Source organism: Haplochromis burtoni, unplaced genomic scaffold (genome assembly GCF_018398535.1).
Source record: "Haplochromis burtoni strain Fernald_Lab_line unplaced genomic scaffold, NCSU_Asbu1 Contig_116, whole genome shotgun sequence".
NCBI lineage: Eukaryota > Metazoa > Chordata > Actinopteri > Cichliformes > Cichlidae > Haplochromis > Haplochromis burtoni.
This window is the reverse complement of record NW_024582477.1, coordinates 907104-920155: the sequence shown is the minus strand read 5'-3', so window position 1 is coordinate 920155 and position 13052 is coordinate 907104. Positions and strand designations below refer to the sequence as shown.

General features: G+C 39.2%; 1 protein-coding gene across 1 annotated transcript; it reads right to left on the bottom strand.

Annotated features, from left to right (window-relative positions):
• Window positions 1-8404: 8404 nt before the first annotated feature.
• sem1 (SEM1 26S proteasome subunit) lies at window positions 8405-11353 on the bottom strand. The gene is made up of 3 exons (XM_005928585.3): window positions 11196-11353; window positions 10704-10797; window positions 8405-8605 (listed from the first exon to the last, which is right to left on the bottom strand). The coding sequence occupies exons 1-3, from the start codon at window positions 11269-11271 to the stop codon at window positions 8563-8565; spliced, it is 213 nt and encodes a 70-aa protein (XP_005928647.1). The 5' UTR covers window positions 11272-11353; the 3' UTR covers window positions 8405-8562.
• Window positions 11354-13052: the final 1699 nt, after the last annotated feature.

Below are 13052 nucleotides of genomic sequence, written 5' to 3'. Positions count from 1 at the left end.
ATGCCGTGAGTCCTCTTTTTCCATCTTCTCCTGTTCTCCAGTCTCGTTTTCTTTCGGAAGCTCAAATTTGTGCATTTCATTTGCAGCAGTGGAATTTTGTTCTTTGTGCTGCTGTGGGATTTTAAGTGAGGAAGCTTTGGCCCCTTTCAGCTCTCGCTCCAGAGACTCTAGCTTCAAATCATGAAGGGCCTTGTTGGGGCAGAGCTGGGATTTCAGGTCACTGATTTCCAGGTTGAGTGTCTCCTGCTCCTGCCTATGTTTAACGGCCTGCTCTTCAAGCTGATTTTGAGCTGCTAGGAGCTGTTTCTGGAGCATCTCAATCTGCTCTTGCTGAATCCTACATTTGAGCTCAAATTCAGCCTCCTTAGAGGACTTCAGTCCTACAGAGTCAGTGTGTGAAGCCTCTGTGGTTGGAGTGGCAGACTCCACACACTGCTCTGTGGTAGGGTGGCTGATTTGGTCCTGCAGGGTAGCAATCACCTCATCCAATAGGACCATAGCTTCATTGTCACTTGCGAGAGTGTCTGTCTCACTGATGTCATAGGGCTTATTACTAGAAGCCTCTTCCAGCTGCTCTATGAGGCCTTTGATCGTTTCCTCGTGATTTCGCTCGTTCTCGTGAATTTCTTCACGAAGTTTGTTCACCTGAAACTGGTGATAAGAGGCCCTCTTGTTTGCACCTACCATTTTACAGTAAAGGTCGTTCTGATGGTATTGGGAGGCTTCCAGTTGGTGTCTGAGAGCAGCAATCTCGTGCCAGGGATTAAACGGGGGTCTAAATGTGGGAATGGGTTGATATTGCCAAGTCCCTCCATTAGGCACAGGGTTTGGTCTGCTGGGGTTCTTCCCATTTCTCTCTCTCTCCATGTCCTCCTTTGCATTTGAAATGGGGAGGGATTCAGCCTTTTCTTTTTCAGGAGTGGCTCCAGTGTTTTGTTGCATTTCTTCATTGTTCGGGTTTGCTCCATCAGCCGTGCTGTTTTGAGCTTCAAGAAGAGCCCGGGCATATGCCCGAGTAATTGGTCTTCTTGGTTCTTCAGCCACTCTTTTCTGTTTTTGCTTTTTTTGTTTCTTTGGTTTCACAACCGTTTCCTTTGGTGGTTGTGCCACAGGAGACTTTTTAGTATTTGGTTGTGCGGCTTTATCAACCTCAGGTTTTGGTGTGATGACCATTTCTATTTTTGCTTCTGCCATTGTAGATGCGTCAGCGTGTGCGTCTGCGTTTCTCTGCGTCCGCCTTGTCTTTGTTTTAACAACCAGGTTGCTTTGTGTTTCTGCCATCCGAGATCCACTAAAGTTGGTTGAACGTCTCCCCTATTTATAGGGTTTTCCAGTAGAATGTGCACTGTGACATCACAGGCTGTTCCTGTGATGCGCTGTTCCTTTGAAGTGCCATGATTGGAACAATTCAAAATAAAATGCCCACAAACCTAATGTAAAGGAAAGGCTTTTATTTTGTAGCACATACTGAATTAACACTATAAAAGCTACTCTACAGGAATTGCAGTAAAAAATAAAACAAAAGCAAAATATGTTTTTTAAATGGTTGTTAAAAAAACTAACCAAAGTAGAAGACAACTGTTTAGTGGAAAGTATTCGACATTCTAGAGATTCTCAGGCATAATAACTTCTTTCATAATTTAAACAAGGACAGGTAGAAAACGTTCATATTTAGTGAAAGATATTTATTAACATTATCCAATGAGAGTTACTGAATGTCTGTAGGCAGTGAGATCTTGGTGGTTGATGAGGCGACAGAATGTCATCTATGTTTTGTTTTAAATTCAGTTTCAATGCTGAATCTAAGAAACAACAGACTGCAGAGGGAGACTTTAATAGAGGTTTACTAACTCTTACTATCATATACATTGTGGAAAAATCTGTCTTTATTTAGCATAATATATTTGTTATAAGCACTAAATATGTTTTATGATTAACTGATGAACACTAACGTACCAAGCTGAAAATTCTGCTCACCAGTCAGCAGCTTATATTCACAAAAAACGGATAAATCTGCGATCCATGCAACTCTAACGAATACTATGATTAACCCTCTCCACTCACCATAACAAAGAAAAAGACTAGATGAATATAAGATTCTTTCATTAACGCATCCATTAATGTGCAATTTAAAGATTGCTTAAAAACTGCAGGGGTAGATTGGTTGCTAACCAAGGCTTTTTAGATAAACCTGTTTATCAGGTGTTATCCTTTTCCTCCAGTATTATAAGCTTTGATACCAATTTGTTACACTTCTTAATAATGAAGCATCAAAAAAGGTAGAACAAGATAGTCATTAATTCGTTTTCTCACCTACTAGCCTTAAGTAGCCAGCGTGCAGTTACTGTTTATGTAATGAAATAAAGATGCTATAAAGCTATATAATAGTCTTAACTCCACTTTGGCCAAATAGTTGAAGGTCAGAGTTTGTGGGGGATCTGTATGCTAGCTATCCTTAAAGTTTATCACCTTTGTAAAATTATCCATGCATGGCCTATGAGATGGATCATAGTCATAAAGTGCAGGACCAAACCGGGCCACTCCTAATCTGTTCTGACATCAAACCAAAGTCTGGTGTTTTCATAAGAGTAACGTTAAACTGAAACATACCCATCTATTGCTTTTGGTGTGCCAACATGTCATATCAGGTTAAAATCTGGACAGATTTAAGTGACAGTGAGGCCATGGCGTGATCCCACACCGCCTGAACTCTCCAGTGTCATGTTCCCGTGCTCGGACGAGTTTATGCACGTTTTGAGCTGGGCTGTGATGGTACTCATAAAAATTCATAGGGTCAAAGAGAAAAAAACTTGAAATGTGGCCAGATACTGTATCTGGTATTTCTATGTGTAGTGGAGGGAAATATTTCCACATTAGGTGGTCCCTTCAGTAACGTTTATGAAATTTTGGGTCAACCTGTCAAGTTAAACTGCTCCTTACTGTTGTAATTATTAGAGATCTGTTGGCTGATGTTTATTTATTTTTTTAATAATTTGGCTTTTGTGGCCTCAGTTTCATAAGGTATAGTAAAATCTGCACTGATAGATCAGCATCAAGACATTGTATGACACACATCCACAAAGCTAAAAGACAAGTTATCAAAAGGAAAGCATGGATTTAAATGTGATTTCTCATATTTGTCCATTAAAAATAAAGCTACAGCAAGATGTTTAGTTTCTTAGTTTAAGGCTGTAGACAGTAAACAGCAGGAAAACATAATTAGCAATTTTACTGGACGTATAGTGCCAGATTATTTTTGGCTGGAGTCTCTTCTGGTTGCCGAACAACTGCTGAGAGCCAAGAAATAGTCCAAGACACATTCCACTCCTGAAACAGCAAAATGCTGAGTTTAAACTATGTTATTTTGAAACGTTGTTAAGATATAACATGCTTATTAGTGAGCTTTGCAGGTGCCTCTGCTTGGATTTTATGATAAAATCATAAAACCACTTTTTGCACCAAGATAAGCAAACCTGCTGCTTGGTATGAGAGTTGTATAAATATTGTAATCTAATTCTCTTCCAATAAGAACATAAAGTTATTTCCACAAATATTTAACTTTTGGTTTAATACAACAATCTTTTCTTTTTTTTTCAGTCCTCGGTGTGAAGACAGCACAGATGCAAAAGTTGAGGGGAATTCTGTTTCCGGCTGACTCGGCCCTATTCTTATCCTATTCTTTTAATGCTATTTGCTGTCTTCTAACACAGTGCGTTATTACGACCTTGCAGCAGAAGTGAATCCATGAAGAAGATCTGGCTTATTCTGGTCTTTTCTTATGTACAGATACATATAGATGCTTAATCATTTTTATTTTCACTACACGTCATGTTAGTGATTATAATGTGCCTTGAGGCAACTGTTGTTGTGATTTGGAGCTACATAAATTGATCCACAGTAGAAATTGCGAGTTTCTTCAGATCTCATAGAGAGTGGGAAAACCATTCTGGACAACTGGGGATCACTTTGATGAGGATGAATGGAGCTGAAAAAGTAGCTCGTGGTCAGTCCATAGTGCTTAATTGAGGCAGTTAGGGTAGAATAGACTTAAAAGCCCAAGTCCTCCTTGACACTGATGACGGTCCTATAAGGGACCCTCAGTAGGGCCCTCAGGTCTTTTGATAGGGCACTCGCCAGCGTCCTTTGGGGTTGTTTCACCCCCCACAAAAAACAGGCAGCCCTTTGTCACTGAGAGGAGGGGGGTCTTGAGGGTTGCTACTCATTATTATTTTCTAAAGTAATTATACCTTATTATCTGTGTTTACTTTAGCGGGGGTGCGAGCATACAGGTGTGGGCCATTCTGCAATGGGTTGGCATTCTCAGTGGTGAGCGCACCCCCGAGTGTCTTTTTTTTGTGTATTTTTTTTAACACACACCCCGCCATCTTTACTTGGAGGTTTTTGGGGGGTTTTAGTAGTAGTTTTGTAGCCCCACTGCTAATTTCAGCCCAACAAAAGAAACATGCAATTAGGGCTATTATAGTAGCAGCTGCATGCTTCCTAGCTGTGCAGCGACAGCTTCGTCTTCACCCCGGCTGGTTAGTGAAGGGAGCGAAGAGAGGAGTGCAGGGCCTGTAGCAGTGGGAGAGAGAGAGCTGGAATGGTCACAGTAGCCTCCGGTGTCTGCAGAAAAGCGAGGAAAATATACCCTGGGAGGCTGGTGTGTTTCTTCAGTGTAGACACAGCGGGGACTCTCGCCCACAGACTTGTGGGCCTTGAGAACAATGGATCTGCCATCTCACAACATGAAGCGTTATGAAATAGTCCTCACCACAGTTCCATTGGCTGCTCTCTTGCATGTGGTCTCAGAACTGCGTGGGCTGAGGGAAAACAATTTGCAGATAAGGGGGAAAAAAGCTTTACGAAGAATCTAGGCATTGGAAAAGACTTCGCAAAATTCTGTTCGCAGAATTTCTTGCATTCGGTTGTTGGTTTGAATCTCTTTAAAGTATTAGCCTACTCCTTATGAGGATATCCATATAAAGAAGCAAAGACAGTAATGGTCTTTTACAGTTCAGAAGATTTCAAATGCAATCCTTTCAAGCAGATTGTTATTCACTTCTACCCCACATCAGTCAATATCAGCCACAGTGTCAAGGTGAATCATGTGGGTCACAAAGGAACAACAACAACAAAAATTTTAAAAAGAAATGCTAGCGCAAATTAAAGTCGTGATTAAAAAAGATCAAAGAGGAACCAGAACAGAGACGCTGAAAAGCCTGATGATCTGTGTGAGGTTGAATATCGAGGGCCCACGGAGGCCCTCTCACCGCGCCAAACACAAGGGACCAATCTTACGCTCTCAGCACAAACAAAATGGTCACAAGTCGTCCTCTGTTGCTCTCACTTACCGATTCTCTCACTTCACTGACTTCCCAGCCCTTAGAATAATCATGTGGCGCAGGGCCCTTATGGGCATAAACAGATTGGGGCATCCCGCATGTTTGAGTCCAAGCTTATGGAACATGATACCTTGCTTTATTTCCTGCAGAGGGTGCTAGAAAAATAATAATCTTCACAATACTTTAGAATACTTACTTCAGTAATAAGTCTTGTACTGTTAATAAACAGTTAAATAATAATTACTGATGTTTACTGACTGACTTCCACTTATTTGGTAAACAGACCTGGGAACAATATCCGGAAGGCTGATTTATGGTTGTAACCGATGTTTGCGAGAGATTGTTTCATTTATAGAGCGTGTAATGAGGCAGTAGTGGGATAAATAAAGAGCACCTTTGTGTAGCTCTGAGATGCAAGGAGCTTCGTTAAAACAGCAGCATATGGTGTCAGGAATGATAACGAGCTCACTGATCAATAATGAAACCTCCCCTACAAAACAACAATTCTTTCGTTTGAAAATTACTCGCAAATGTATGACGCTGTGCATTAAAAACGTATACGCGCCAATTGTTTCTGACACAATACATAATTTAAGTATGTTTTATATTACCCAACCTAATGACATAATTAGATACCAATTATAAGAATTTATTAGTGATGGTTGAACTGACCTGTACCATAAATAATCAGCGCTATTCCAGTTTTAATATTGAAAGTCTGTAAGCATTTAAATTTGTGTGTAAGCATCTGTAATTTAGAAGTGTTCGGTTATAAGATTTATAATGTAGCTATTTCGTCCATACTTGAGTGGTATTAGATAAAAGAATAACAACGTCCAAATCTGTTTAGGTGAAATTTAAAGCTTTAATTAATGATAAACTTAAGAATGAAAAAAAAAAAATCTATCAATCCAATAGAAATTTGCTATCTTAAAGGTGGTGGAAGGTGGAGATGGGGACGTCATCGTGACAGAGAAAATTTGTTTTCAATTTTCTTCTGTAAAAAAAAAAAAGTTTTTTACATAACTGTCCCCCAAACCATGAAACTGATGAGATTCACAAATCTGTGACTTCAGTCCCAGAGGCGCTCTGTCCATTACCTGCAGGTCATGTGATCTTTTTTCTTTCAAGGGGCGGAGGATTCTTGGAGACTTCTTTTGGAATCAAACATATCTCATTACTCAAACCATATTTGCTTAGACTAACCAGCACTGGAAAAGATGGTAGTGGTTAGAAGCACTTGTATTTAATTTTACTTACACTGGAATCTGTGATTTCAAATATTTTTCTTTCTGGAGGACTCGGAAAGCTCTTTAGATCTTGGCACCACATGCTTTTATATTGTAAAGAAAATATCTCTGGTTCAAAAAATACAAAAGAAAACTGCAGTGAGAAGTCTAATCTTTAGCCCTTAATCTGGAAACTGTAATTCTAGTTTTATGAATCTTAAAGTGTGATAAATTAAGCAGTTTACGTTTTTTGGGGCATGTGACCTTTGACTTGTTTGATCATGTTTTTCTAATAGGGGCTGCTTTAAATCGGACCGAATAATTGCTTCAAAAAAGCCAACAATTTCCATGGAATGCAATTTTTTTCCGCAGACGTGAAAAATATTTTTCTAATGTGTCCTGTTTTTATCATTCATCCAGACTCAGAGATAATTTGTGTGTCATTAAACACATTTAAGATCTTTTAAGAGTATGTGAACGTCATGTGACCCTCCCCTTATAAATTGCTTAACTTTTTGAGGTTGTTGTGTATATTAAAAGGACAAAATAGCCACTACACTGATCCAATAAATATATGTTAAGGGAATAACGTTACACAAAATGCAAATACACCACAGTACAGAAAAAAAATGTATGTAAATACAGTGCTTGTGTAAATGTTTCCAAGTTACTTTCCACTCATGTAGGAGGATGGATATTGTTTTCAGGATGAAAGCGGCTCTTGCAGCCTCGGTCTTACTGGCATCCATTTCACCTCATTAGGACCCTGGGACCGAGAGTCGACAAAACACTGAGAGAAATCATTTTGCCGGGGGAGTGTGGCGGGGATAAATTGGCCTCTGGTTCAGTACAAGAGTCCCCGCTGTGCCAAGCGGAAGAGAAGGGCCTGGCTGGCAGTAGGGGCAGGCCCAGGCAAGGCAAGCTGGGAGGCCCCATGCTGAGACCCCCTCCCTGTCTCTGACAAACACGGCAGTGGATAATCTCTCCTTCAGGGACTCGGCCCAGCGCTGTGGGGCTGAGAGAGAAGGGGGCTGTTATACAGCACAGTGCAAAGGAACTGCCTCTGTATGTGTGTAGCATGCACCACAAGCGTACTTACACTTGTTTGCATTGTGTGTACTTCCACCGTGCACAGCCTATGCAGCTCTATTTTTTTCCCCTCATGCACTTTGTTCACTCTTCCTCTATCGTGCAGACATCGCTTTGACAGTTTCAATAAACAGAGCCTTTCATAAAATATTTTCCTTTAAAAAAGTACAGTTGAAGCAAAATGATCCCGAATATCTGTTGAGTACTTGAACCTGAGTAAGATCATGCAAAATTCATGCAGTCCAAAATAAATGCACTAAGTGTCAGAGGGCAATAACAAGCTGCCCATTACAGGTAGATTGTGTTGACTTGGCAGGTGTGCGTCTGAGGAGATCAACAGTTCTTACAAAGACTGTAATTTGCAGTTATTTTAGCCAAACCCTGAGTCATCTTCTATACCAACTAGAAAAATGGATTTTAGTGCATGTACAAAATAAGAGCTGCCCAAGGACAAGCCGAAACCAAAGAACCCCGGCTGAATGTTTGCTCAAGCATCACTGTTGGCCACTGGCTTTTCTTCCTCGATTACAGGGACTGCAGTTATTACAGCCTATTGAATTTCAGCAATATTTTAATGATTACTCAAAACCAACTGGTTTCTTCAGGCTGAGGAGCTAGGACCAGTCTACAGATTGCATTACACACAAATATAAAATTAACACAAATGTAATGCAGAAATTATCTTTAACTGTCACCTAAACATTTGTAGCATAAACATTAAAGGAAAAACACTCAAAGGAACACTTTCTTCCAAACACTTTACTTCCACCAACTTCAATTATAAAAAAGGGCAACAAATTAACATCTTCTGAGCTCTTCTTGCAGTATGTGGTCAGCCAGTAATTTTCAATTATAAATGTCCATATCCAATGTCTCCGAATACTGAAAGGCCTTGTCAGCCACTATGATGTCTCCATCTTGTAACCATGTTTTTCAAGCTCCGCTCTGCAGGGAGGAAAAGAAAAATAGAAAGATCAAGTCAGCAGAGATGATTACAGGTGGGTGGTTGAGGCATAAGTACCCTCTGCTATTGATTGTAAGAACCATTAGGAGATGAGAAGAAAAAAAATATATAAATACTGCATAATGCATACAGCTATGGATTTGATGATTACATATATAGACATATAGCAGCTGTGGCCTTTAACAATAATGATATCTTTAAGAAACAACTTAATAGTATGGCTATCGTAATTGGCCTAAATAAAACAATAGCATATAACTGTCTAAAGGGTACTCAAATAAAAACAAAGCAGCCATTTATCTATCAGTGGATACTGATTGCTCATAGATTTGCCAACTCCATTACATTTCTGCTAAACTCAACATACCTAAGGTACTTTTGCACGTTACAAATGTTGTTCGTCTGTTGCGTTTTAGAGGCGTTTATATTTTTCTACATATGTGAAATATAAACGAGCCCTGCTGTCAAAAAAGGTGATCTAGGCCACAAAACTGGTACAAATCTCACCAGGCAAGTTCATTATTGGTTACTGCATCTTCCATGCTGCATTTAGATCAACGACTGAATTGCATGCACGGCTCCTAAAAGGCATTCTGGTGGTGTGCAAAGGCAATATGTTATATCAGGGAAAATTACTCACCATGTGCTACATATGGACAGCATATAAATAAAAATGTTAATTGTTTGATAGTAGTTTCTCTCTGCATAACCCATCAGGCTCTTCATGACCGATTACATTATATACTGTATGTGGTATTTCTAATTCATATGATTAGGATTCACATTTACATTCATAAACAGAAATATAGTATCAGCAGTCATACATGTAGCTAAGTAATGATGTTGCCTGTGTTGATACTTTTCGTTTGTGTGTGTGTGTGTGTGGGGGGGGGGGGGGGGGGGTCGTTCGTAAGTGGGAACCAGGGTAAAGTCGAAAACTTAATTTAACTTTTGTTTCCTAAAAATTCACACCTTTCACATTATTGTGCCAAAAGCATTCTTTTTTTTTTCTCTGTTTATTTTCTGTGGATTTTGAACTTGAAGATGTTAAACTGTGGCCACTGTTTAAAACGCCTGTGGTTTAGAAACAATACTAATAGATAAACAGTGACTTGGAGCATGTTTGTAAACGATTAAACATCTGATAGAAACTCCACTAGGTTTACAAGTAACCGCTGATCGACCACAATGCGTGTAATGTTATTCCAACAGGCACCACGGAAAAGTTTCCAGCGTCACCAGGGGGACAAATTTTACCAGCTGTCCGATTTCCTGATTTTTCTCGACAGCCAAGAGATTTACTGGACGAGGTTTTGGGCCAAAGTAGTGCACTGTTTATTTGTAGTTTAGGCATCAGAAATTGCTCAATGATCTACATTTTTCTGACACAGTTTTGAGAAACATTTGCAGAAAGAAAACAAACACGGGAAATATTAGCAAGTCCTATTGTTTTTGATCAGGTATTGCTTAGCTATTTGCACACAGCCGGCTTGCCAAACATGTGAGATCGATATAAACCAGGTGAAAGGTGTTTAACATAAAGGTGTGGTTTGAAATGAACTAGCTTTTAATTTAGGCAGGCATTTGAAACAAAATCAAAAAAAAGGTGCACAACAGCAGTTACAAAAACGCACCCCTGCTTTTAGAGCAACAGAAATTCAAATGTTAACACGTCAATGACCTACAAACGCAGAGCAGATGACTGAATTATTAAATATGAAACATCTGTGGATCAAATGTTGGTTTGTTCCATTTAAAATAAATAAAAAGACTGTGTCCCACATGTGCTAAAACAGAAAGATTTTCATTCAAAACGGAGAGTATTTTTGTTGCGTGACCCTAAACTTGATCAAATAAATGTAAGCATAAAGATGGAGATATAGTATGACATTAAGGCAAGAAAGTAGACAGTAAGGACTTCATAAACTGTCACAGAAAGTCAAAGAAATGTGCAAAAACGATTCTGATTATGCAAACGTCTTTGTCATCGGACAGTTTTTCATTAGCTTTTAAGTGATTTGTGAGATTTTTTTAAAAAAAAGTTTTATTTAATGAACAATTTCTGACTGATCAGATTACCTCAGCTGATTTGAGAAATCATCTTCTACGTTATCATCGTCCCAGTTGTCTTCCCAAACATGAGCGTCTTCGTCTTCATCCAGCCCTGTCCAGTCTGGGAAACATTACAGCTGTAAGCTTGCAATAAAACCTTAATATAAAAGTATCTGCTCACCAGTTCTGAACACTTTAGCTTGTTGGTTTAGCTACATTGGCGGTGTAAGACAATTACTTCAAGTATACATAATATTTAAACAACTAAGCGCAGTCAGTAAGTAAATTTTAGTGGTGAATTAAACTACTGGGAGCTCGGTGAAGTGGTGTGTTTGGTTAAATCGGAACAAATGTGGCGTTTTTCTTCCAGCTAGCTCGCTAGCTAATGCTAAAGCTAATAGGCTAGGCTAGCTGAGTCACTGCAGCAGGACACAGCAAAGAAAAACGTAACGGACTCCAACAACTAATGAAGAGAGAAACAAGAACAACAACACCTCAGATAACATGTGAACTACTCACCCTCGGCTGGGAATTCTTCAAACTCATCATCCTCCTCCAGCAAGCCCAGATCTACGGTCTGCTTCTTGTCTGACATGTTAGCTCCGTCGGTGTGTTGCTGTTTGTTAATGAAGCCTCTTCACGCAGGAATTGTGGGAAGTTAAAGTTGATCGAGCCGGTTGCGGCTGCGCGACGTGCACGCATGGATGGCATGATGACTGCACAGGGGAGCGCAGGAGGAACTGTGAGCCACAGCAAAGCGAGGTAAGGCAGGTTTACTCAAGAAACACTCGATGTAATTAAATTCAATGTGATTTACAAACGCACACACAGGCAGTTAAGAACCAGCTCTCTGCCCTCAAATAGAAAGCAAAGACCAGTGCAGTAAGAGAAACAGGTCGATATATCCGATGAGATTTTTCTAACAGGTTTAATTAAAGCAGTGAGTCTAACCTGTTTAAGATAAATAAACGAAGTATTTTAAGGAAAATCCTTAATTTCAAGTTTGAACGCTTTTTGTTTTGTCTTCTTATCACACTTAGAGTAAATATATTTTTCAAATTTGATTTTTAACATTACCAGTACCTATCCAGTATTACAGGTACAGCTTCATCAGCTCTGTTAACATGTTTGCTGTGCAGAAAAAAATGTCCAAAATAAGTTTTGGTGTAAAGAATATTTATTTCACATTGTTATCCATTTCAGTCACAGTGACACTTTATTCCCTGCAAAGTGTTTCATGTGTTGGGGAATATTGCTTATGTATTTAGGATGCTCATCCATCCATTCGTTTCACTCCTCCTATCAGAGTACTGGCTCTACTTCTGAGTATTGTTATTATGTTTTTTATTATTATTAATTAATACATTTTTATTAAAATTAAATTAAATTAAAAATTAAAATTTTTATTAAATTAATTAACGGTACATTTTACTTAAAGGTGTGAGGAGCATGTTCTCTGCATGTGTCACCTGGCTTGTAGAAGGTGTGTTTTATTATGACTCTTGTATTACTGCTTTCTTTACTCTTTAAAATTCATTTATTATTTATTTATTTATTATAAGCCAGTGTACTCCTAGCACTCAATCCAAACCCTAATGAATGGAATGAGCTGTGTGAAGATGGATATCCAACATAAAATGTTTTCAAAAACACCAAGGATGAGATTTGCCTTGGGACTGAGCAGCATGGACAGGATTAGAAATGAATACATCAAAAAGAGACATGTGCAGAGGAGGGATAGTGGATATACTGGACAAACGGTGTTGAATATAGCTGCCAGACAGGTGGAAAACCCCAGAGATGATCCATGGACGTGGTGAAGGAAGAGATACAGAGGGTTTGTGAGACAGAGGAGGATGTCAGGGATAGAGATGGAGCTGGGTGATTCGCTGTGGCAACCCTAAAAGGAACAGCTGGAAGAAAAAAAAGAAGTTTGGTATGCTGTTTATGTTTCAGCATATTTCACAATATAAAAACATTTTAAAGCAGAATGCAGAAAGCAGAATGCTCGAGGTAACTCTGAAATGGCGTCACATTTTTTTCAGTATAACTCTTAACATTTGCTTTATATCTGTATTTTCCATCCCCCCAAATATCAGCGATACCATCAGTCCCAAAAATCAAATATTTTAGAAATCTTGTTTTCTTGAATTCCTCCCTGCATGCTTCCCTCTCTCCCAGAAACACATTTCGCTTCCAGGCCACCACAAAAGCCCTCTTTCCTCAAAACATATGCACTCAAGTCACTCAAATTTTGTCAAAGATTTTTCATTTGGGAACAAATGCACATTGTAACCCATGCGGCCCGCTCAAATAATGATGCAGCAGCCACAGCTTAGGATGTATTTTAGATAAATGAGAGCGCACATTTACCAC